General features: G+C 35.0%; 1 protein-coding gene and 1 pseudogene across 6 annotated transcripts in view; one reads left to right on the top strand and one right to left on the bottom strand.

The window, feature by feature from the left end:
- The window catches only part of RPS6KA3 (ribosomal protein S6 kinase A3), a 98,696-nt gene that overhangs the window by 37,687 nt on the left and 33,272 nt on the right, over window positions 1-27,737 (bottom strand). For all 6 annotated transcript variants that reach the window (XM_023532341.1, XM_011363034.2, XM_011363032.2 and 3 more), the window contains 2 exons: window positions 9,712-9,828; window positions 5,097-5,178 (listed from right to left, as the gene is read on the bottom strand). In XM_023532341.1, the coding sequence (XP_023388109.1) occupies window positions 5,097-5,178; window positions 9,712-9,828 (199 nt within the window). The remainder of the gene's footprint in view (window positions 1-5,096; window positions 5,179-9,711; window positions 9,829-27,737) is intronic.
- Window positions 5,775-5,893, top strand: LOC111741681 (annotated as a pseudogene).

Consider the following 27,737-nt stretch of genomic DNA (forward strand, 5'->3'; position numbering starts at 1 on the left):
CTCTGTTCAGTAAGCAACAAAACTATTCATCAATGTATTTACTGTATATTTCTCTTCTATTATTCTACCATAATGAAAAAAATATTATTTGGGAGTCAAAAGGTAAAGTTTAGTGGCCATGTGAATAACTAACTAGGTGAGTTACCTTAGTCAAATTCTTTCACTGCTTAGGGACTACCTGCTTCCTTCTCTATAAACTGAGAGGCTAGAACAAGATGATTTTCTTTCTATTATGATTATCTTGATAGTTTCTTTATATGTAACACTGATGAGACTTTGCTTAGTTGAAAATGAGCAGTGAGATTCACTCAAAAGAATTCTTTCATTTTGTCTGAGGTAGGGCTGTGCAATAATTCTACTCTTGTTTCTTTTACTTATGTAAAGACCTAGTGACAAATACAAACCACCTCATAATCAGGAATTCTGATTAGGATATAATAGTTCATAAGAAGGCACGTTTTATATTGGTTTAACTCTAAACCCTAATATAGAATTTCTTAACATTGACTCATGTTGGCAAAGCAACTACAATCCTCTGAAACAATTTTTCTTATATACTAGTTATTAGATTTTAAACTCTTCTTGACTTGAAAACAAGAGTGAACAAGAAGAAATGCTGTTTATGTTTCTAGGGTGATGTATTAAGAAACTGTTTTAAACAATGGTTTATAAAACCTTTAGGCCCAGAAACTACTTTATTAGGATAAAAATCCCCATAAACTTAAGCTAACACTATTGATTTCTATTTGACCCCATTTATTGTATTAATAGGAACTTTAAAATGGAAAGAGGCTTCTGGTTACAGTGGATGTTTTACTTTCTACTTTCTTTCAAACCCCATTGAAATTACAATAATGGAAAAATTATGCATAAGCTCACGAGGACCGAGAGCAGGAGAGGAAGTCATAGCAGAAGAAGATGAGTAAGTGGAAACTCACACAGCAGATCAGAGAAAGCTAAAATGTAAGCCTAAGGGAAGGAAGCCAATGAGTAATGAGCAAATTCTTGCCACAGAATCCTTTCCAATCAGCTTTTCGGTACCTCACTCAAATGAGAGAAAGATAGCGAAGGATCCCCAGGCATTTGAGGAAAGGCTCTAAACAGGAGAGACAATTATCAGAATAAACAGAAAAAAATGGAATAAAGGGAAAGAGAAAATATCAAGAACAGAATAAAACTTAAAACAACAATCATCTTTGTAATTTATATCCACTGAGAGATCAAAGATCATGTGGCACCCAGGAAACATGAAACTTTAACAGAAGTGGGGAGGGAGGGAAGGAACCAGCAAATTACAAAGAAAAGAAAAAAGAATGGAGACAGCTCATAGATTAAAAGACTTAAAGAGATACCAACCAACTGCGAAATATAGACCTTATATGAATCCTAATTCAAACAAATTGCAAAAAGAAAAATGAATTACAATAATAGTGATAACTGGAAATTTGAAGACTGATTGGATATCTGTATATTAATTTTTAGGTACACGATAGCATTGTATTATTTCTTTTAAGAGTCTATCTTTTAGATATATATACTAAAATCTTTATGGAAGAAATTATACAATGTCTGGGATTTGGTTTAAAATATCAAGAGGGGAAGGAGCAGAACACAAATAAAAAAGATTGAACATGAGTTCAAAAATACTGAAGCAGAGAAGGATATATGGGGGTTCTTTATATTCTTCTGTTTCTTTCTGTAAATGTTTTACACTTGCTATGATACAAAGTTTTAAAAAATGGAATAAAAAACAAAGAAAAATCTGGGAAATTAAAAAAAAATGGTAGAAACAAAAAATCTCAATAGAAGGGTTGGAATACTTTCTCAAAACTGAAGAAATAAGTTTCTAGACTGAAAGAGACCATCCCATATTTTGCATGATGAATTTTAAAAACCAACAATAAGAAATACCACTATACAAATTTCAGAACACCAGGTATAAAGAATAGACTGATTCTAAAGACTTCCAAAGAGGAAAAGCAGCTTACACACAATGGACTGGGAATCAGAATGGCAATGAACTTCATAATTACAACACAGGAAACTAGAAGACAATGGAAACAATGCCTTCCAATATCTAAGGGAAAATTATGTCTGACTTAGAATTTTACGCCCAGCCAAATTATAAATTAAGCGGGGGTGGGAGGGGGGGTTAAATAAAGGCATTTCAGACAAGCAACGCCACAAAAAATTTACCATCCATTCACCCTTTCTGAGGTATTTACTAGATAATGTGTTTCCACCAAAACTAGAAAGTAAATTGAGAAAAAGGTAGATAAAGAATTTAGGAAAGGATATCTAACACAGCAAAGATGTGAAGGAAATGTGACTCCAGTATACTATTTGGCTCAGCTAGCATCAATTTTTATAAAGCTGTAATAATGAACACAATTTTTATAAAGCTGTAATAATGAAAACAAAACATGAAAAGGGAAGTGGTGTGTGAGGAGTAGTATAAGAGAAATAAATCCTAATCTTCCATGTTAGGAAGTCAAGACATAGATTATGTCTCCAAATGAAAACAAAGAATTGGAATATAAGAATTGGAATATAAATGTGGAGGTAAATGGCAAAAGCAGCAGCTAAAGAGATGGAAGTTGCTGCTTCTGGGGGTCAAGAATTGGGATAGGGAGGAGGCTGGGTAAAAGCACTGCAATTAATTTGATAAAAATTAAATTTAAGGACAGATTAAGAATTATAAAGCAGCCTGCAATTCCAATAAGTCAAATATTTTCATTTTTCTATGGTCTCTTCTCTATCTATGTAATTTTACATACTTACAGTAGCCAAATCTGTTATAATTGTTCACATAGTTTTAATTAAGTTTGTTTTTGTGATTATATTTAAAATATTTCATTGAAGTAATATCCTATTAAGTGGTAGTCCATAATTTTCTAACATTTCTCTATTTTTCAAGATTTATGTAATTTCTAAATTCTCGATATTGTAAATAATGTTACAATGAGAGTTTTCAAGTGCATGAACTCCTTTGAGATTATTTCCTCAGGTGAACTTAGCAGCAATACGCCTCTCTGTACTTATTGCAAAACTGCTTTCCAATTTATGTTGCCATCATATGAAATGATAACTCATTATTTTATATGCATTTGTTTATCAGCAAAACAGAACATTTTTCCAAAGATTATTTCTTTTATTCCCTCGCATAAAATCTATTCTGAAATCCTTTAGGTGGAGGTTGTAATGTTATTTCTTAAGAACTCCTAACTCAATCACATCTTTTACATTTATTAGTTAGAATTTTACCATAAGAAAATACTTTCCCTTCTTCCCCATTAATTTATGGATTAACTTGTGGGTTCTTATTTTATTCAGTGGGTTGTAATCTATCAATGCTATTATTTATTGAAATGTTAAAATTGTCCTAGATTTAGCTAGTAAGAGCTCTTTAATCAATTCTGTATATTAAAATTTTGTAATGTTTGAGGCAAACAATTTCTTGATTTCCTATTTGTACTATTTTTCATTGTATGAAAGACTAAGTTTTTTTGTACTGTCAATTTGTTTGTAATTTGCCCAATATCGCTTCAGAAGTTTTCTAGATGTGTTAAGTTATAAAATTCAGTTAGATTATCGTTTATCACGGTATAGGGTTTAAGAGGAGACTCTAATTTTCCCCAATTGCTCAGGAGTACTTCGGACAAAATTTATGAAATCATTATTTAAGTTCCCATTGTTTGTATACCTGCTTGGTCATACAGCACGAGAAATACTAATATCTTTGCAACAGATACATTAAAATTTAATATGTAATACTTTTGTACTGTTTTGTTCCACTGATTTGTATGACTGTATTATTCCTGCTTTATTACTGCTTTAAATAAGCTTTAAACCTGACAGAGCTATTCCTTTCTCATTCTTCTTTTGTTTAGAATACTCTTTGAGGTATATGCTTTTCAAATGAAATTTTGAATATTTCAAGAAAAATGCAACTGGAATCTTGAGGATACGGAGCTAAATGGATGACTAGAGGAATATTGAGATTCTTTAACAACAGTTAGCTTTCTCTAAAAGGAACTGGGAATTTATTTCCTTTCCTAGTATTTTTTAGGTTTCTCAGAGTTTTGCAGTTTCCTTTACATATATTATGCACAACGCAAGTCATGTTAAATACATGAAAACAAACTATTTGTATTGATTTTGCAAATGAACTCTCATATAAATTCCATCTATGAAGTTTTATAACTAATGGGATTCATGAGTATAAAGTTATAAAAGTAGTGATATGAAGTAGGGTACTGAGGATATAATTTAATTCCCCGGTCCTAGCAAGAATCAAGTGAAGTACTAGGCCAGGAGGAAGAGACTAGGTAGGAAAGAAACAAAGTACATTTAAGGAAGGTAGCAACAGAAAGGAAGCAAAGGACGATTTATAGAGCAGGGTAAAATTTCTCGGAATGATGATAATATCCAGAGTGGGTGACTAATTGGGAAGAATAATACCAGAAATAATAAATGATCATTACCAATGTTCCTTCCAGAATATTTTAGAAATTTTAGAAATTGTAGGTGAATTGAAGAGGAAAAAAATGATGTTAGGAATCCATACGTAAACCACTAGAGGTTATGTGGTAAAATAACTGATACTATCAAATAAAAGGAAGATTTAAGTGTTTTAAAATCTATATACAATTTCTTTTAAATGACTGTTTATCTATAAGAGCCAAATCTTACATTAGGTTTTTCAAAATCAGAGGCTTGGAATAAAAACTTATTTGGAGACCAGAAGTCAAAGTAATAAAGTCCTTAGAACAAAATCTATTTTGCATCCAGTAAAACAGTAAGAAAACTATATAATTTGAAGATGAATGCAACCTAGCTTTAATCTTCTAAACTTCTACATGCCTAAAGCCCAAGATGAATTTATACTTTTTTTTTTTTTATAACATGGTAACTTCAGTTGATTCACATGATTCCTAGTCCAATAGGAAAAATTCACTAAAAGAAAGTCTAAATTTAAACACTGTAACAGGAACAGATTCAGAATGTCAGTAGCCTAGGAATCACATGAGGTCTATTGAGACCTTTCAGTTTGTTTATATTACATGAACATTACAAATATTAGCAGCAGCATTTACCTTTCAGTGTGGCCTTCTTCAACACTTTCATGGCATAAAGCTGTCTAGCATCAGAGCCTGAGATTTTTTTGACTAAGAAAACCTGCATTTAAATAAAAGAAAATAAGTTTTATGAAGTGTCACAAACCATACCATTATTAAAATAAGACCCCTGCTATAATATAGTTTATTATTAGATTCTGATATATTATAGATCAACTATTTTCCTTAAAATGTATCAATTATAAATACAATGAGTTGTAAACAGTGGTTATAACTTGGGATGTCAATATAAGTGAATACATTTCTTTCTTCTTTTTTGTTGTCTGCCAGTTTCCAAAGAGCATGTAACATAAGACAGAAACAAAAATCTTTAAACTATGTAGTAATTAAAGTCTAACATGTTTAAAGTATAACACAGGTGGTGATAACTATGCCTTTTCAAAAACATTTATTTATTTATTTATTTACTTATTTTTATGGTGACATTGGTTAACGAAATCCAATAAGTTTCAGCTGTGAACTCTGTTCTTTAACAAAACAAAACCTTTTCTGATTCCATAAAAATTGTTATACAGGAGCTCCCTTTGATTATAATTTTCTGTTGATATAACTATTCACTGATGAATGGTCTTTCCTCTATACAAAAAACTACATAAATTTATCACTGCTGGGAAAACCAATTAAAAACACTAAAGAGTCTACAGCCATGCTACCCTGAACATGCCCGATCGTGTCTGATCTCGGAAGCTAAGCAGCGTCAGGCCTGGTTAGTACTTGGATGGGAGACCACCTAGGAATACCAGGTGCTGCAGGTATTAAAAAAAAAACAAAACAAAAAACTAAAGAAACTTATTCACAAATATTTAATGTAACTTAAGAACTTTGACTCCCCACCTTTTAAAAATCAAATAATCACATATGCCTAAATATGAAGAAATAATTCCCAGGTATGTTATTGAGCATTTTCATTTAAAAAATATTTTCACCTCCTTTTGATATATAATGTGGGATTTATACAAAATGAATAAAGCCTGCTCTAAACAATTCATGGTCCTGCTATAACACGGCTAATACAAAACTATCAATAAATCTTTTCTACTTATTTTGACCATTAGTTTCATAATCTTTTCCATCAAACCTTTAAACAGACCTGCTAAATGGACCTGAATTTCAACTCTTTTTCTCTACTGAGAGGTGCCACAGATGGGAAGAGAAGCAATTACAATCAAGAATTAACTTTAGGGTCAGTTCTCCATTACCCGCATTAGCATGTCAGGCTATTAGCACAAAATAAACGTGATTTGTTCAACAGATTCTAGTGCACGGCAGAGTTCCTCACTTTGAGAAATTGTGCCAAAGGCAATGGGCAATGACCGCAAATCAAGTGAAGCGCACCACCACTAGCACAGAAACTCTGATGCAGGGTGTGTTCCTCTCCCCAAATCATGCCCCTCACCCCCTTCACCATGCCCCACCCTTCAGTTCTTTTCAGTCAGTTAGCAGTGAGCCAACCTAGGAAGAGAAAAGCATTCTTAATCAGGGTGGTCCCAAACAGGGAATGATGTTCAAATGTTGAAAGTTATCAGAGATTATTAATATTTTCGAACAGATAAATTCTAATTAGGTGAAGGTAATTAGGATTTATCTGATATTTATTCATTCTTAAGATTCCCTAATCAAGTTTCTTTGTGCCAGTCTACAAGAAAAATTCTTGTGGTTTCCAAACTTTCTTTACCCTTCTTTGAAAGCACAGTCTTAACACTCGTCAGCACTTTTTACTTTGCAAAGGACCTTCACAAGCATTTTTAATATTTTAATCATCATGATAATTTTGGGAGACAAGCCTACTAAATAATGCCTATTTTATAGCTGCCCAAGCTAGGGCTTAGAGATATTAAACAATTTGTCTAGAGTCACAATGGAAGTATTGAGACAAAGAACCGGCCAGCTATCCAGTTTCGTGCCCCTGCTCAGGGCGCTCTTAATGCGGTCCCTTTGGTTACAAGTCAAGCACAGCAGGAGTAGCAGCAGTCCCAGATGCCATCGGATCTTCCCCGACCAGAAAATTTCTGACCTTTCGAACTCCCCCATGAAGCTATTCTAGGCTCTGACAGGTCATCCCTGTTTCCTTGGCTTGGAGTAGCTTTTTAGGATGAGTAAGAAAGGAGACGCCCTATTTTTAATGTTTGCTATTTATAGTAAGGTATTTAAAAAAAATAAAAGGAGAAGCACGCTAACTCCTGGAAACTTAAATGCTGTGTTCACTGAAAATCTGTTGTATAGAAATAAACCCATCTATTTGGGCTTATCCATATACATTGCATGATAATACAATTTCACAGACGCTATGTGCTTGGCCTTATATCATTTAATGCTCACTACTACCCTATGAGGCCAGGACTATTATTTACTCATTAATTCTTTCCAGAATTACATGCTAGGTATTGTGCTACCAGTTCAATGCTGAGACATAGTACAAGGCATGGCCCCTGCACTCATGGAACATTCAGTCTAATGGGGGAGACAGCCAATAAACAAATAATTATAGAAATGAAAAAAACTGCAATTGTGGTGAGTTTTGTGAAGATGAGGTATATAATATTCTGAGAGAGTAAAACAGAGGAATATGACCTAGTTGGGATGGTAGGGATGACTTCTTTGAGATCATAATATGAGAAGAGCTAACCAGATAAGGAAGGCGTGGTGGTGGGGTGCAATGTTTCAGGCAAAAAGAACAGCATGTGCAAAGGCTTTCTAGTGGGATGGAGCCTGGTGCTAAAGGACTTCCTAAAAGGAAAACCAATGTGACCAGAACATAGACGCTGAAAAGTATATAAAGTGATGCTGAGATAGCCAGGGGCCCTACCTAGGGGCTCCTCAGCCATCTTAAGAATTGTCTTTATCCTAAAAGCAAAGAGAGTCTACTAAAGGGTCAAGGGGGTGGAGCATAAGGTTAGCTCAAGTTAGCTGTCATGTAAAAAATGGCTTCAGGTAAGAATAAATTTAGGAAGCAGCAGTAAGGAGCCTCCTTCAATAGGCCAGGGAGAAATGGTGGTGGCACACACTGGATGGAGGAGTGGCAGTGGAGGAGAGGACAGGCACAATTTGAGATATCTTTACTAAATCCACAGGACTTGCTGACAGGTCAGACTGGTGGTGGGGGCTGTGAAGGGGGGAAGGGGAGGACTAGAAGGATATGTCACGAATGCCTCCCAGGTTTCTGGCTTATTTAACTATTCATAGTGACAGAGAAATATGAAATAGAACAGGTTTGGTGGGGGTTAGGGGAAAAATCATGAGTTTGGTTTTAGACATGTTGAGTTTAAACTGCCTTTGCAATGTGAAGAGAAAAGAATAACCAGCTGCATGTACACAGAGTTCGGAACTTGGGGGCATGATCTAGATTGGGGATATAAATCTGTTACGTTGGCCATATATGGGTTGTAATTAAGATAGTGGGAATAGAGAAAATAATTAATTAATAAGGAGCATAGAGTGAGGAGAAGGCAGCCTAAAATGGAACCTTGAGGAACTTCAATACTTAATGACCAGCTAGAAGAGAAAAACGGGGCTCTATGAGGTTATATAACTTGCTCAAGCACATATAACAAGTAGAAGAAAAAAAATGAATCCAAGTCTGGCTGACCTAGAGCCCAAACTTGCAACTATCATGTTCTACTGGCTACTTAATCTATATCTGGATTAAAAACACCACTCTGGGTTTGAAAGAAGTTAACAGTTCTAACAAATTACCTATGTTAGCCAAGAATTGCTAACTAGTCACATTAAAATACACAAGAGAGATTAAACTGGTATTGTTTTGGAGCTTGCAAAGCACGATATCTTTGAACATTTCCTTACAGAGAGATGGTAAGGAAACATTGCAATGTGAAAGTTGAATGCAATCTCAGAATTTTCCTCTTGCTGAGAAACAGACTAGATAGACCAAGTAGTAGTAATTCTAATGGTGTACTTTTCAAAATGGAGTACAGGAAGTGCTCCTGAGGTGTGCAGCAGGGGAACAAGGAATACTCGAAGAAAATGATAAAGATGTTACATCTGCTAGAGCAATTTTTAGTTGGTGTTTGGAAAATATTTTTTGATATTAAAACAAACACAGATATCATTGATAGAATGCAACCTTTGCATTCATTTTAAAGGTAAGCTATAAGTCCCCCGAATTTCATACTTGTAGTGATAACCCCCGACCCTAGTTCCTTGGAAGAACCCATTCGCTTTCTGCTGGTATTAGGGATGCTCTGGAGGAAAGATTGAGATGCACTGTTATAATGTATAGCACCTTCTAATTCTACACGAATTCTCGAAAAGAGGCCAGTGTATCAAAGGAATATTTTGTGACTTTTCACCATTCAAGAAGTGCAATTAGAGAGGTCCTGTAGTCTTGAAGATAAAATAAATATGAAGTGAATACTGTCAATTTATAAAAGCTTTCAATGTACGTTTGAATGATTTTATTAACTTTTCCATACTTACTGATGGTGAAAAATGTAAAAACAGAAAATACAGCTTGTAAGGAAATTGGTAGTATTTCATAAAATATTTCTGTTCCCTTTCTGAAGTATACCCGAATTCCAAAAAAAGACTTTTCAAAACGCACATACTCACAACTTACCTTTCCAAATGATCCCTGCCCTAATACTTTTAAAAGTTCAAACTGGGAAGGATCTGCCTTTTCATGTCCTTCCTTTACATGATGTGTGATTGCAATTTCTTTGATACTGCCTTCTTCCTGTTGATGCAAATATAAGGGGAGAAAACAGAATTAGAGCCACTTTCTCCAGCTTTTAATCAAGCAATATAAATTTAGTGTATCATATCAGAAATCCTCAGATTAACATACACAAATCACCTTTTACTAACCCACCAAGCAAACAGAAAATACATGCCAAGCAAACATACTTTCAAGTTAAATGTCAGAGACAGAATAATACCAGCCTACCACACAGGCCAATTTAATCTCTACATAACATTAGCACTGAGTATTTCCAAGTCTTCTTATGGGAGATAATTAGAATAGTTTTTATGGGGTGAGGGTAGAGAGTGTAAAGAAGTCTGAAAACAGATCAGAGTAATCTGCTGTGCTCTGACATGTGGTTGTTATTAAGTAGACCTAATGCTATACACACAAAAACCCTGTTTATTGGTGAAAGGAGTTGAAAAATAACCCAGGATAAAAGTGGAGATTTCTACCCCTAGCAAGGCCATCTGAGTTAGTATACTGAAATTTATTCTGTTTTAAATATCTAAGTTATGATCTATTTCTAGGACTACCTGAGACCTCAGAGGGAGGAAAAGGAATAATTCTAAAACTGCAAAACAAAATAACTTCAAACATTAAATCAAAAAAGACAACATTTGGATGGAAGATTAGACAGAAAAAAATGACTATTCAGCATAATCGGACAGTGGAAGGTCTCGGGGTTAAAAGAAGGATTTTTAAAGACAATGGAGGCTTCAGTATATCCGAGGGAAGCTATCAGAAGAGAAAGGTTGAAAATGAATGTCAGTTTACATAGAATTTCAATTACTTCTTCACTCTGAGATCACCAAATTAGATACACATTATTTAATCAAGACACATACTGTATGTTACAGCCAAAAACTACAGTAAAACAAAATCGAACAATACCAGAAACATAAACCTGTCAGACTATCTTTTCTTCTTTTTGCCTACCATATTATTTTTTCTAGTGCATAAGTACTATTAGCAGAATCTAAATGTCTTATACATAAACAATTATTTTTATTACTATGATATTCCATATAAAAATTTGAGCTCAATTAACATTTTCTGAGACACTCACAGAATGCTGGCAATATAGGGAATTACAAAGATTTCTCAAAAAGATATAGCAGGGTATCCTAATGTTGTAGCTTTTGTAAATGGGTAGTAAAAGGAAAAAAAAGCTCTTGTAAGAGGACAAAAAGGGAACCCAAGCCCACCATTTTACTCTGTAAGACAGAAGATGTCATTTGTAGATTGTCCTACTACTGCTTAGGCAGCTTAATCATTTTGGACTCTCTCCCAGAACTTTGAAAGTAAAACAACCCCCTTAATATGGTTTAGTCTTTTATTTTGTAATTTCACATGCATTATCTATCTCCTTTTAGTCTCACAACAATCCTCTACAGTGGGCATTAAGGGAGAATCAACCATTAGCTGACTCAGCTCTATTGCCTTCCCAGGAGCCCCTTCTCTCCAAAGGAGACCAATGTATGTAAGGGCTTGAGAGTGATACTTGTTTGTAACTATATTAGGAAAGACAGGAAGCAAATCACCAAATTCTTTTTTTTTTTAATTAATTGCATTGTGTGTACCCCTCCCATAGTTAGATTTCTTTCTGTCACCACATATTTGACCCCTTTTACTCCATCTACCTCCCTCCTTCCCCCCTCCTCCACTACCCTCAGGTAACCACTAGTTTATTGTCCACGTCCATGGGTCTCTGTTTATTTGATCTACCATATGATCCAGCAATCATCAAATTCTTTAAAAAAAAAAAAAAACTTTCAAGGAACGTATATATGTGTAATTAATTAATATCTAGATTAAAATCTAGCAAATATTAAGCACCTACCATGTATCAAGCCTGGGTTAGGTGCTTTTTCATTTTTATATTTATGCTTCACAACAAGTCTTTGACTACATATCAGTGTTAGAGGGGGCTGACAATAACGCAGCGGGGTACACCCCGGGGCAAGCAAAAACATTTCAGAATTCTCTATGGACTCTTCCATTCACCACTAGAAATTTGACAGATCTTTTAAAAAGGTTTGAATACTCTACAGTCTGAAGTTTAAAGAGATTAAGATCACAAGCCAGTAACTGGCAGATTTAGGGCTCAATTCCAGGTTTTCCGACCTCTAACGACTTCTAAAACAAAGGTCTTGGCATTACACTACACTGAGACTGTCAGAGGCTCTTGGTGGTTCTCCATTTGAAATCAATGACAGGAGCATACAAACTTATTTCCTTGGTATTTGTAACTGGTCTGTATCTTTTGGGTCAGTTAGCTAAACTGATTAGAGAAGTGGTCTATGAACTTTTGGTAGCACATCCTTATCAGTAAAAAAAATTTAGCATATACTCAATATTTATATACTTATTGGCCTAAAAATTATATGCATGTACTTTTTGTATTACTAAATTATACATACATTATAAATGGAAATGAAACTATAAAGAAGTTCTCCTCTTTCTTTTCTATACTCCAAAGTGTTATCATGTCTCACTCTGAAGATTAGTCTGTTACAGACTTGAACTCATGAGGCCAAGTTCATGGGTTGGATTCCAGCATGTGCCAGTTAGCCTCCTATGGAAAAAACTATCTGTTCAAGAACCTAACTGAAATCTAATGGTCATTTGTGCCCTTAAATGAGGCTGTGAAAAACTATACTCTGTAACATTCTATATGCTTTACCACTTTTTTTCTTGGGTAAGTGGGATGTGACTTATTAGGCTATATTTTGTCATCTTATGTTTTATAGGAAATATCTACTACAATTGTCTGTCACAAATAAAGATGTGACACAGGCAGGAAAGGATTACTGAATTATATGTTTTGCATTTTGCAGCAAGCATACAGGATTAAACCTTATTGCCATAGTGTGAACTGCCATCAGGCCATGAATCTCAAAATAAATAGCAGTTACTATACAAGAAAGATTTCATCTTTAATGTCTACTCTTCCTTTCCTCTCATGTTAAACAAGTTACTAAAATCCCTCTGATTCCCTCATTCACTAAACATATTCTAAAACACCTACTATGTATCAATCATGTGGTACTGGGAATACCTTTCATTCTTTTTTTTTTTCTATCTCCAATAGCATCATCAAAGTACCATCCTTCATTACCTTTCCTGTAGAAAACTGAAACTAGCTTGGTTACTCATAATATCTATTTCTGCCACTGCCAGTCCAATTATTCCTCTTGACAAATTCATTTTCTGAAAGTAGACAGTTCCAGTCATACGAACAGACTGCTTAAAAACTCTTCCAAGTTTTCCCAAATTAAATGTACTGCTTCACCTTGGCATTTGAGGTCCTCTGCAATATGGCCTCAACCACTTATCTGGTGTTATCTCCCAACATTCTCTTACTACACATAGCCTGTTAACTTGGATTACCTCCCGTTCTCTAATTTTTTTTTTTTTTTGGTTTTAAAACCAAATTAATACAAACATGCACATGGGCAACAAATCAGTGACAGAACCACTTATGATGAAAAGCAAATCTCACCCTTATACCTAGGCTTTTTTAAAAAATTAGTTTTCTGCACTTTGATTATTTCCTTAATTTTAAGACAAAAATAAGAAAGTCAAGGGACTCACTTATATTATGCCCCTTCCTTCATCTTCCTCTCCACTATCTGATAATCGTATTACTTTAACATAAACCTCTTGTCTTTTCTATCAGTTTCGGATAGAAGCCTAACTCGCCACTTCATAAAAGGGGGCTAATAGTGCCCAGACATTCTTTCTTTCAAACCTCCCCCTAACTGCTGCTAGCTGAACTTTTACATTTTTATTAATATTAAGAAAATTAACATCCTCTCCTATAACCACAACCAAATCCTTCATGCTGAAAAGCTGAAAGCCTATACAACAGCAGCCACATTTTTATGACAACATATTGGTCAAATGAAGGCTAGGAAATATATTAAATTTCCTTTTATATGGGCTTATAACAGTGATTTCCAGGACAATCCAAGGGGACTTGAAAAAAATACTACTTCATGAAATGCTTAAATTAATGATACATTTTAACTTTGATTTCTATTTGGACCATGAATCTCTTATAGTTTTCTATTTTTACTGTTTCTAACAGTTCCCCGCCCCCCATCATTCTTATGGTAAGGTTAATTTAATCATTATTCTTAATTTTTTCTTAGTCCTTAACCATACCTTCCATTCTTCTGAGAACCCTCTCTTGCCCTCCCATTGGGACGGGTTGTTCTCTAGCCTTTGCTGCACAGCTATTATCTTGGGATATTTCTTTCCTAGTTGAACCTACTATTTTCATTTTCTCATGTTTTTGTCTTTCTTAGATTACTACATTGTAACTTCCTAAGAAAGGTGATGTAGAAGGAAACTTTCTGAACCTTGCACATCTGAAAATGTCTTTATTTTGTCTTCACATTTGTATAGTTTGGCTTGGTACCAAATGCTAGGTAGAATAAAAACAATCTTGCCTTGGAACGCTAACATTGGTCCAGCCAGGGCTGCTGATGAGATGGGTGATGTTAGCCTGATACACACTTTTTGATAGGTGACCTGGTTTTTCTTTCTGAAAGTGTTAAGAAGAATTTTTTCTATCCTTGTACTTCTGAAATTCCACGCTAGTGAGATAAATATGGGTCTTCTTTCTCTCATAATGCTAGATGTTTGGTGAACCTTTATAATCCAAAGACCTGAATTCTTTACCTCTGGGGGAATTCTAACATTTCTTTGATACTTTCCTTGTATCCGTCCATTTTCCAGGGTTTCACTTTTCGTAACTCCTTTATTAGTTGGATATTGTATGTGTGGAATTGAATCCTTTATGTCACTATTTTTTTCTTTCTTCCTGCCTCTATTTTCTGAGACTTCTTTGACTTTATTTTCTCACCCTCATACTGAATTTTTAATTCTGGCAAATCTTATTTCTAAATAAATTTTCAAGTGCTCCTTTTCTCAATATTTTTTTCCCAATAGCACCTTCCTCCACTCCTTACCCTTCTCCCCATCTCCCAATGGATGCAATCATTCCAAATCTCTTTGAAGATACAAACTGGAATTTAAAAATCTTTTTCTAAATTGGGGCTCAGAGAATAAAATAAATATATTCTTGGTGATAGAGAGAATTAGATTGATGCCCATGGCCCGAGTTCCAAAAAATTTGCCACTGTTTTATCCCCAATATTTTTCTGTTCCTTCTAAGTTTGATTTTTACTAATTACATCAGCAAACTATTTTCTATCTACTTTTATGTATATGTAAAGTCATAGTAGCATAATAGGCAAAATATCTTGGTCCCTTAATGCCCAGATTGTGCTCAATGTCACTAATTTTTCCAAGTTATGGGACCATGAGTATTTTAGACGTGAATTTGAGGTTCAACTAGGTTGTACTAATAGTGCTTGGGCAAACTTGGACAACAGATAGGAAAGCAACGATGTGATGCTCAAATCTGGAATCCAATGAGATGGCTGCAGAGAGGAATATCAAATTTCCGAAGGCGTTGATAAACTAAGGACAGACTGACATTTGCTTATGACAAATATATCTTATGTCATGAAATTACCTGTTACTGAAATAAATCTGTCACATGAAAACACAGAACTACAGTTTGACAGTTTGTAAAATTGTATTATTGCCTATAAATACATGGTGAAGCAACTATAATTTTAGAGAAAAAGAATTCTGTCAATGAAGTGGAACACAGATATAAGTTATAGCCATCGTAATTACTCTGTAAGGCTCCCACATTTTTATATTCTCTGGCACAACTGTGTTTTAAATGATACATGGATACCTGCCCATTCATTATCACAAAGAACTTACTTTGTGTTTTTTAAAAATTATACTAAATTACATATATTTATGTTTATTTGGTAAGTAAAGGTCTAGTTGTAGGCAAAATTGTGAGGCTGGCAGCTGATCTATATCACGACCACATATCATTCATCTATACTCCCATCACTTTCAGATATTTGCCACCTCAAGCCTGAGTGTTCAATACCCTCAAGCTGTGTATTGGAATTCATTCATTCATCCAGTTAAACATTTATTTATTGAGCACCTAATACATGCCAAGCATTCTTCTAGGTGCCTGAAATATACACTAAATGAAACTGATGAAAATCTCTGCTGTTTGAGGGAGATACTACTACTACCACTACTAATTCATGTTAGAACATGATAAATACTATGGAAAAAAAAGATATTAAGTTGGGTAACAGGGATCAGGAGTGCAGGGACAGAAGGAAGGCTTACAATTTTGAATAAAAGTATCAGGGCAGGCTTTATTGAAAAGGTGCTATTTGAACAAAGACCCTGAAAGAAACAAGGGAGTCAGTAACCCGGGGGAAGAATGTTCCAGGCAAAGGGACAAGCCAGTGCAAAGGCTAGTGTGGGAACACACAGGGAGACCAGTGTTTGGATCAGAGTGCGTGCAAAAGAGAGAAAGAGAACAGGTCCAAGATGGACTAAAACTCAGGTGGCTCTCATGCTTTTGCTTCTTCCCGATTGCCTGGTCCTAATAAAAATGTTTCTGATCTTTGACATAGTATCTTAGGCCCATTCTTTTTCATTAGAAGGCAATTCATATTATGGGCCAGGTACTATGTTAGGTGTTAAGAGATACTAAAATAGAGTATCTGCCCTCTAGGAACTGAGCTAGGGTTTAAAAAATGTTATTACAGGATAAATATCTGTTGAGCTATGACCCCTGATAGATAAAACAAAATCAGTTCAGTTAAAACATGTATGATTTTAGGAATTCTGTAAAGTGTCATTTTAGACAGCACAGAAAAATAGCAGAAGAAAATTCATGGACAGGTGGATCTTTTGGTGTTCCTTCAATCACACAAAAAGCCACCTCATTTGTTTCCCAGGACCAACAAAAGGTCTGTAGGTTCCCTTCTAAGTGGTTTTTAAGGTTCATCTTTTAATGGGAAAAAAATTAACTTAATGTTTTCTTTTCAAGTTGAGAGTTAAAAAATAGAATTTTGTTTTTAAAATGTAAAAAGGATTAAAGAAACAGAACTAAAATCAATGCTATCTATTTGAGTTACAGAAAATCTAATGTTGTAACATGCTAACATTAAGAAAACTGGGTGATATTAATTGATTTTAAAGAATGATTCAACATTTGGCATTAAGCCCTGCCTTGTATACATAATTTCCTTTTTCCTCCCCTCCCTTGAGTCAGGAAGTGTGTTCTTAAGGCATTTGTATTTTCTAAATTGTTTTGAATGTCCGAAATATTGTTAAAGCTTGAAGTAAAACATTTAAATGTTCCTTGGTAAAAGCCAGTAAATAAGCATTTTCTAACCATGGATATGTAACCATTTTTGGCCTAACATAAAAAGACCATACAAGTGAAAAATGTATACTTTATTTACCTCTTAAATGTAATTCAAAATTAAAGTATCACCTTCTACATAGATACCTATAGTTCTGTAATATACAGTTTTTTATTTTAAAAAGATTTTTTTTAGATGATCAAGATATACAAAAATTATTTGGCTGTGACGCATAATTAGGCAGGTTATTGAAGTCATGGTGAAAAACCATACTTTAATTTATTCTAGATTACAATTCAACCAAATCCAATTTATTTGATTTACTAATGGATGATAAATTTTGCTCAGCATTTTTCATTTAACTAAATACTTAAGGAGAGTAAGCCAGCTTCTTGTATCTATGCTTGAGAAAACAGCATTGCTGGTTCGCCAGACTAACGTTCTCAGTCACTGCCGTGAAGAGCACAATTTGCTCCCAAGTGAGAATCCCAATCAACAAATTTAATTCTCTTTAAAGAGCAGCAGGATAGCACAATCCGCACAGCAAAATATCAAGTTGATTTTTGGCAAGATTTAAGATTAAATATAGTGCAAATTATCATTCACTAAGTACATTTTAACAAAGTAATGCTTTGAAAACTGTGCCTATTCTAAGTTAGATAAAATTACTTGCTTAAAGTTACTTAAATAGTTGAATAAAAACTTCAGATTTTTAAAGGAACCAATTCAACAAGACTAATTTTAAGTCCTTGACTATTTAAAATACATTCTTCTACTCATCAAAATATTGCTGATATTACAGTAATCTCCTAAGTATTACTAAATTCACAATTTTGTTCATGCCTGGTTTAATACTGAGAGTTACAGTCATCCGTTTTCTGTAAAAGTTTACGAACACTAGCTAAAAATTACTCTAGTGCTAGAAAGCCAATGTAAAAATAAGTTTACAAAACATACAGACTTGAAATGTATACACATAAATGGCTTACTTTTAAAACAGAAATATTAGCCTTTAAAAGTTCTATAAACATTGGTTATGAATTTTGAAAAGCGTCTTAAAAGAACATATAAAATGAAATAAGTGTTTAATTAATTATACTTAGCTCCAACTAAAACATTTTAGTTTTTAAAGAAGGTGAACAAAGCTTACCTGTATAGAGCGAACACGAAAAGACAAAAATTTAAACATGGCTACGAAACCATGATGGTGATAAAAGAATTTCTGACCGTAAAACTTAAGTTAGAGAGAGAAGGCCAAGCCCCTGCAAAGTTTTCTCCTACCAGCTGTTCCGGCAATTAGAAAATTTCCTGTCAGGCGGGTCCTGAAATGCTAGAAAAAGAGGCCTGACAATTTTCCTGTGGTAAAAGAAAGGAGGAACAAATGGCGAGGGCACTCATGTAGCTGATAGGTAGGGAGGCCAGAACAGGAAGCCAAAAACAGATTTGCTGATAGCAAAATCCTGTTGAAAAGTTCTTTACTCCTGGTTCCCAGCAATCCCGTGAATTTTCACAAACAGTGAACATTACTTTATTTCAGAATCCTGAGAAATGCCAGTATTTCTTAACTATATGATTCTTTAGAAGCAACTGAAACTAGTCAGCACTATTAAAATAATAAGTCATTGATGTACATGTCAAATTTTACCCTTTGTAGTGTTTATTTATACACACACTCAAAAGGATACAGTCTCAAGACTATTTTAAGTTTATATATAGACATGTCATGGGTGTTCCCTGTCAATGAGAAAGAGTTTCATAACGATGGGAAGAAAATGACCACATGCGAAAGAAACTTTCCAATTGTAATGTAAAGACAAATTCTTCCTGTCTTAAGAGTAAATTATATTTAAATTCACATTGGTTATGAACATCAATTATCAACTAGGTTAAAGACTTCAAGGCCCATAGCTAAAACTCTCATTTCTAGTTGATAAAAATCTAAATTAAAAAAAAAGTTCAATCCCTGGGATATTAGTGAGCAAAAGGAACACTTACTGAAGAAGCCAACCCAAAGAAGAAGGAGGGGTCAAGCTACCAGACAATCCCTTACTCCATCCATTTCATTCTCTAACAGCTTCTAGAAGTTCTTCTAAGGTATTTTTGCTTTGGAAAATATTTTAATATTTTTTAAAGTATGCCAATATTCAGAACATGATAACCAATACACTGGCATTTAAACAAAACCAAAGGACAGAAGCATTGAGAGCTGTGGGAAAATGTGGTGCTTAACATACATTTAATCTACGTGGAACCGACAAAAACCTCAAAACGTTAATCTACAATGCCAATATGAATTTAACAAAATCACTAAATTTTCAAAACCTGAAGAGCCTCTACAAACACCAGGAATGATTAGCAGGCTTTCTAGAGGAAGGAACTACGGTCAGGTAGGTGCATGTTTGATGATGGAGCTATCTATACTGGGAGCGCAGTTAGCACTTTATTATTGAGCAAACATTAGAGTGCTCATTAGGTGCTACAGGTACCGTATGAAAGGCTAGGGCTCTTCCTGCTATATCAAATTTTTATGGCAATATTCTATAAATGTTCCTGCTATATCAAATTTTTATAATGTTCTATAAATGACCTAATGGAAATTGGAGAATTAAAAAAAAATTGCTCAATTTAAAAATTCTCCTATGTAACCAAATACATTAGAATCAACTGGGACCCAAATAAATACCCAAAACAAAACTCAGAATTCTGCCTGGGAAATGGTGCACTTCTCTTCATTACAAATGCATACCTAAATTTTTTAGCAAGGAAAGCACTTAGAAAGTTTCCCATCAGAACAAGAACTCTCCCTTCTCCCAAAAGGAATTACTTAACGCTCCTTACAAGGTTGCAAAAGGGCAGTAAGGCTAGGACAACCACCTAACCAAAACTGCAGCCTGAATGTGAAGTACCTCTTAAGACTATCACGAAGAAGCAAACGTGGTTACTGTACCATAGATTAAGATGTACAAAACAAAATAGGAGTGTCTCTGTATAGAGCAGTCATCAATTTTATTTAAGTAACACATAAGAACGGGAGCGACCAAATAACCTTTTTTTAATTTAAAGGATTAGTTTAAACTGGCTTTAATGACTATTGATGCTCAGGTTAATAAGTCACATTTTGCTGTGCACTGTGCTTTTTAATATTAGCACTAAGAAAATGAAACAATATTTTGGATATCAAAATTTGAAATAAGTCTCCCTGAGATGAAATAATATCTTAATTAAAACAGCGTGGTACTGCTGTATAAAAGATAAACAGAGCGTCAGAAAAGAATGTAACACTTTACATCTGAGAGAAATGTAAGGACATTTGGCTACCTGTTTGGAAAACGCAGAAGTCATAAGGAAAATATTGATAGAGAATTTATTATAAAATTCGAAAACTTCTCCATACCAAAAGGTACCATAAACAAAGTTAAAAGACTAGCTCACGTGACTGGAATCCCTTATAATCATGCTATAACTCACGACTGAGCAATTGCTTTATTTGGGTGTTTAGATATCGCTTAAACAGAATGAAAGCTCTTAAGGCCCTTAGATACACTGTTTATGACATTTATTACTGTTTAAGCACATCCCACTGCTCCTACCAGATTAATCTTCAGAACAGGCGCCATACTTATCTTTGTATCCTCGCAGCAAATAGCACATAGTAGCAACTCAAATAATGGCTGCCTGAATAATTGTATCATATGCCAAAATCTGAAATAGACATTACTTGTGGGGTTATGCATATGAAACTAGATATTATGTATACTTTTCCTGCCTCTAACTCTTGACTTTCTTTTAATCTGTCTTATAAAATTTTCAGCTAGTTTTTCTTCATTTGTGTATCTTAATGGTTTCATCATTTACCTTATTTAAAAAGTAATTTTTATCATAAAAATTATGCACGTCCATTATAGAAAAACAATAAAGAGAAATAAAAGGGAGAAAAACAAAAGAGAAAAAAATCACTATCTTGGTGCATTTCTTTCCAGTCTTTTTCTGTACACATGCACACACTTGGACCATACTATACATATTATCATTTTTTTTTTCTGTAAAGGGCCAGACAGTAAATGTTTTTGGCTTTGTAGGCCATATGGTCTCTGTCAACTCTGCCACTGCAGTGGGAAAAGGAATGAGTGAGGTAGTGTTCCAATAAAACTTCATTTACAAAAACAGGCGGCAGGCTTCAGGTTTAGTTTGCTGACCCTTGTTCTCTATTATTAAATAACTTTCAATGCATTATTAATAACTGCAGAGGATTCTACTATACAAATCCCTTACTGTTGGGTATTTGATCTTCTATACCACTGAGATGTTTCCATCCTCTGTGCATACCAACAATCATTTAGACATAATTTCTAAAAGTGAAATCACACTTCTAGAAGCACAGTTTGCAACATTTTAAAGTTTTTTGATCCTAACTTATATGCCAAGCCGTCCTCCAGGAAGAACCTAAATAATGAGGAAACCACATCAAGACCTCAGGCAGGGGCAAACTACAGCCAGGCGAGGCCAGAGGCAAACTACAGCCAGGCGAGGCCAGGGCCAAATTTGGTCATGCCAGTCTCTGTTTACATATGAGCTCCTGCTGTTTTTACCCTACAATGGCTACTCTGCTGACTTGAATAGTTGCTACAGAGACCATATGGCTCACGAAGCCAGTAAAATATTTACTACCTAACCCTTTATAGACAGAGTTTGCTGACTCAAGGTCTAGAGCCCTCAAACAGAAAGAGCAGCAGATGCAAAAGAACTGAGATAGGAATCAGCTTAATGGATTCAACACACAAAGGAAAGACCTAGGTTGCTGCTAGAACGTGGTGAACACTGAAGAAAGAGGAGATGGGGAGGTAGTTTGGGGCCATATTAACTAGGGCCTTATCGATTATTAAGAAGTTTGGATCTGGATTTTATTTCAAGTGTAACGGGAAGCTAATTTTCCCAATTTTAGGCAATGGCATCTTTACCAATCCCAAGAACCTTAAGTCCTTTTTGGCTTTCCTTTCTTATCTAATTTTCTTCCCTTCATATTTAATCCATCAACAAATTCTACTCATTTCATCTCTGAAATATATACCCCAAATCTGTCTATTTCTAGTTCCTCTGCTACTCTCAGTACAAACTCTCATCATCTAGTGCCATCTAACTGGTTTTCTTGCTTTCCCATCTTCCCTGTGCAATCCTTTCTCTTCATGGCAGCCAGAATCTAAAAATAGAAATCAGACGGGACGCGCTCCTATCTCAAATTCTTCAATGTCTTCCCATCACAGAACAAAACCCAAATTTCTCATAATCCATAGAACATAAAGCAAGCACTAACAAATGCTACCCTGATCCTGACTTGGGAATATACTTACTAAATCATTCATATATGATGCCAATATTAGGTTTTAGGCACATTTGGTCACGTTAAAGTCAGACTATTTCCTTTTTACTGAAAGTGGAATGAATATTCAATTTTTATAAAATGCCTTTTTATTATCTATTAATATGGTCACTTAGTGTTTCTCTTTTGACCTACTGCTTTGATAACTTAGATCAATAGATGTCTTAATATGCTTGTATTTCTGAGAAAAAATTTGTTTTAATAAAAGTCTATATTAGATTTGTAAATTTTTAAGGATTTTTGCATCTATATTCATAAATTAGGTTTTAGCATAGTTTCCTTTCCTATGTTAACTTTCATTTTCAGGGCTATGCTAACTTTATAAAACAAACCAGAAGGCAATGAAAATTTTCTCTATGCTTTGGAACAATTTAAAGACCACAGGAATGATCTATTTCTTGACAGTTTCAAAGATTTCTCCTGCCAAATCACTCGGCCTAGCACTGGAATTGCAGGAGTGGTGGGGGAGCAGGGGCGGGGAGAATGTGGTGGTACTCGTTCTTTACTAACTTAAATTTTCCCTTGCTATTGGTCTACTCAGTTTTTCTATCCCTTCCTAAATAATATCATTTAGACTTTCCTAGAAAACCACATATTTCAGCAAAACTTTCATATTAGTATAGAGCTACACTTAGTATTCTATTATATTTTTTAAACTTAAGAAAAATTTCAAGCATACCTAAAAGTAGACAGAACAGTATAGCAAACACTTATGTATCCAGCACTCAGCTTTAACAATTATCAACTCATGGCCAATCTTGCAACACACTTCCCCCCACTCCCATACTTAATTATTTTGAAGCAAATCCCAGACATTATATCATTTCATCTGTAAATACTTTAGTTGTTATGATGTTTTAATCTCCTTCCTATCTGTGGTTATATCCTGTTTTGCTTTCCTAATGCTGTACATTGAGTTTTTTTTTTCCTGTTTTCTAATTCACCTATTTTGGAATTTATATTTAATTCCTTCCTCTTGCTTTTTATAGATCTACTTTATAGTTCTTTTTCTAGCTTCTTTCACTGAGACCTTCATTTCTTTATTTGAATTCTCATTTATTAATATATTTTCTTTCAAGTAAATTCTAACAATATCATTTAAGATACTACTATGTTCTAAGCACTGTGCTTTACTTATTTCAGTTAATTCTCACTACAATGAGGTAACTACTATTACCCATACTGCACATGAAGAAACTGAGGCTTAGGGAGAAGTTAAGGAATGTGCTGCCCAAGTTCACAGTTTGGAAGACAGAATGGCTGTGATGTTGGTAGGAGTATAACCAGGCAATTCTACCTGGGAAAGGAGCGTGTTATATGTATGGCCAGTGGCTGACTTAGGTCAGAAACCAGAAGGTGCTATACCTTTTGATAAAACCTTGAAGGAAGACAGCTCAGCATTGTTCCAGAACACTGTTCTACACCATACATTTATTTGGCAAAACCCAAACCCTGGTCAAACCCTGGTCAAATCCAATTATCAATCATCTTCATGACTCCATGATGGCTGAATCCTGCTGGAGAAAAATTAACCTCTATGACAAAAACTTAAAATTAACATGTTCTTAACCAATTCCTTTGGATACATTTTTTTATATGGCTCATTCAATTTTTCAGACACTAAATGGTTTCCATTTAAGTACTGGAGAATTATTCTCTAGCACACATCCATCAGCAGATAATATTATAAAGTACTAAGGTTCTAAGGTTTTTAAATCAGAGATGAGAAATAAGTTTCATGATCAACTTGAACCAAATAGCACCGAGAGGGATTGCTTCTAAGGCCTTGTCTCAATGGAAAGCATGCTATGCTCCATTTGCAATATCTCCCATGAATATAGAGAAAGGGCGAGGGGACAGCAGCACCAATGTCCCAGGTAGAATCTTGCAGTAAGCAGCAATACACCCTAGGTGGTATTGCTCATCTTCCTATCCACACATTTTTCCTGCTTAGCTTAGAGTTCTTTTTACTTAGTCATGTTTGTCTAACATGGTTTAAATTAAAAGACTCATTTAGGTAAAGGGGCTACAACTTTCAATATGCCAGTATTTCAGGTTGACTCAGTAAAATATTCATACTTGAACAGAATGTAAATCAGTTTGATCTCTTTCCAATTATGGATAAGATCACTTAAACTGAAAAAATAGGTATTGTGATGAACAGACTAGAGCAGAGGAAAGCAATTTTGGATCAGAGGCACCATATGAGTTAGGCGAGCCATGATACAAAAAGGGGTTTTTAGTTTTTTAAAAAGCAATTAGGTGTAGGGGAAAGGGACACTAGGAAAGAAAAAAAAAAATAACCCTGAAAGAGCAAAAAAATGTAGCACAAGAAAACCTTACACACTTGGAAATTTTGCCTATTATACACATATTCCATTTAGTACTAATATGCAGTGCTAATTACAATGCTATTTATCTCAGAAATATTTTCCCTAGTCGTATATACTTAAATCTACTAGAGTATATTTTTCCCATACTCTGAGTTCTAAAAGATACTCTCAGCCAATGAGAGCTAGAACAGACAATACTTTACACAATTAGTCAATAAGTGTCATAAATGTACCAGTCAGCTGTTCTCTGCCAATGAGCACTCTACTGTACTTTCCTGTGTTTAGTGGGTTCTTCACTATTGACTGTCAACTCTGCTAGTGCTTCTCTTTCTGTAGTTAATTTAGTGTTTGACCTATAATGACAGTAAGAGGTGTATAGGTGTGTGCTGGACTCATGACTATGAGTATCACTTTGGATCTTCAAATGCAAGTTTCACAAAAATGGAGGAAACCAGTGGACAACTGGGAATTGGTGAAATTCCCTGGATACTGTGAAGGCCATCATACATATTACTGCAGCCTTAGGGTTACTATATGAACAGTAACTGGAATAATGGCATGCACAGAAGTTAGAAGAAACCACTGCTAAAGGCCCATCATGACTTTAGGAGATATGAAAAGAAGAGAGCACTGCTGGTGCCTGTCTTCCATAGGGGTGCTGTTCTTTAACCCAGCATTTACGGCCGTCTACGATCTATCTTCACTTTATCTTTTTAAACCATTTTTTATCATTACTTTTAATAAACTTTCTCTAATTCTTGACTATCATGCATGTGACTATGATACAAGAGCTACAAAGACTGAGTTGATAAATATAATGTTTAGGACTATAGTAATATAATGTTTACAAAGTTGATGTTATGAGCAATTAATGTATGCATGGTTATTAGAAATAAATGGTTAAAGGGAACAGAAGAGTCAAAGGACCAAGTTAAGAGAAAGTCAAATCATTTCACAATTTTGTCTGTGGCCAGGGCTATTGTCAGCCACAAAATTACTGGATTCTCCCCTAGTTTCTACAGAGTCTGCTTTATCCCTTGTGAATAGTCTGAGAGAGCAGGACCAGCCTCTGGAAGTAAGAGGAAAATTAACACTCACAGGGCTCTTACTTTGTGCTAGGTACTTATTTAGCTCCTTTAATTCTCAAGCCTCAGAACAATCTTCACCTGGTACTACAAGAGCTATAAAGAGAATTATTTCCCTACTAAGCAAGAAACTCTTTAATGATTCTTGGATGACTATGGAGAATTAACAGTCAAGACTCCCTATTTCTTCAGCATGGATCATGTAGAGCATGGAGTTCTCTGGCCAGCTGACAAAGAATGGACAATTCTGGAGTCCAGGAAGATATACTGGCTTGAGGTGCTATACAGCACTCTGCCTTCTGCTATGAAGACAGTCTTTCTCCCCAGCCCCATTAAAATAAAGGCTAAAAATAAGTCTCTCCAGCAGGGAAGGGAGAACAAGACACTGGCTGGAGAAAGTTAACTGACGAGAAATTCAGCTAATTATACATAAATATGGATTAATATGCAAATGTTCCTAGGGGAAGAAGATGGGGGAAGGTGGTGACTGGTATATTCTGGTATGAACCAATTTAATTAAATTTTCTTGTGTTTTATGAGATACATGGAAGAAATAAAAGTTTTTATTTCAGGTGTGTAAAGACAAGAAAGGATCGAGCCTTTAGAAAGCCAAGGAAAAGGAAAACAGCATTAAAATTGCAGAAGATGGAAGCAGATGTAGAATATGGGAAGGAGGCAGACTGCAGGGCAAAGGATAAAGGGGAAAGAGGAAGAGATGAAGTTCAAAAAAGAGAAAAATCCAGCCAGAATAAAATGGCCCTACTGCAAACAGAAACCAGGAGACATGTTCAAGAGATATCATAGGGGCAGCTCCACCATTCACTAGTAGGCTTTCACTTGATCTCCCTATTTCCAGCCCAGTGGCTCACCCCACTTCTTACTATGCCTACAGCTCTGCATGTGTGGAGCCTCTCTGGTTCCCTGTTCTCCATGAGATAACTTCCGTCTCTTCCAGGGGTAGGAGAGAGGAGAGAGTGAAGGCTCTTTAATATAGACCAATGTGACCAATCTCTGTTTTCAGCCCCATGCCATATTTCCACTTTCCATAGTACCTGGTGACCTCATTCTTGAGCTCTTCTGGGGCTATGGGGGCCATGAATAAGGCCTACTTCCTGCTGATATACTCCTCTAAAAGCATTTATGTCCTATAACTTCCTCTTGTTATGACTCTTTTATCCGCTTTTCATATTTATATATTGTGGTTCAAATTACAGAAGTCTAATTTCAAAGACCACATTTGTTTCTTATTCTCCTTACTGTTTTGGGTGACACTTTCCTAGAGGAGAAGAGGACAAAAACAGCTTTATTTTGCCATTTTAAAACTGCAAGATTCCCTTACATGCTTTTGTGTTTCCAACAACCTAACAGAGTTCTTGGCACCTAACAGATATTCATTAACTACTTTGTTAATGAATGATTAGATGTAGTCAGAGTACAGACTAAGCTGCCTTAACAAAAAATCCTCAAAATGCAATGGCTCAAACAAGATAAGTGCCTATTTATCTCTCGCAGAGCAGTCCACAGGTAAGAGGGTAGGTTATGAAGCAGTGTTGTTATTTCATTAGGTCAATAAGAAACCCAGGTTTCTTCTCTCTTGTTATTCTCCATTTATTCTACGGTTTTGTCATGGTCAAAACTGGCTAATCATTACACTTTGCATTCTAGCCCATGGAAAAAGGGCCAATCAACCTACAAGAAAGCCTACCAGTTGACAAGCTCCATACATACAATTATCATCTCGTAGTTCCTATGGGCCAGGAATCTGGGCCAACAAACATGTGAGCTTGGAAGCAGATCCTTCTCCAGCCAAAGTTCAGATGAGACTCTACCTCTGGCC

The sequence above is a fragment of the Pteropus vampyrus genome, unplaced genomic scaffold, assembly GCF_000151845.1.
Source record: "Pteropus vampyrus isolate Shadow unplaced genomic scaffold, Pvam_2.0 Scaffold81, whole genome shotgun sequence".
In the NCBI taxonomy this organism is placed as follows: Eukaryota; Metazoa; Chordata; class Mammalia; order Chiroptera; family Pteropodidae; genus Pteropus; species Pteropus vampyrus.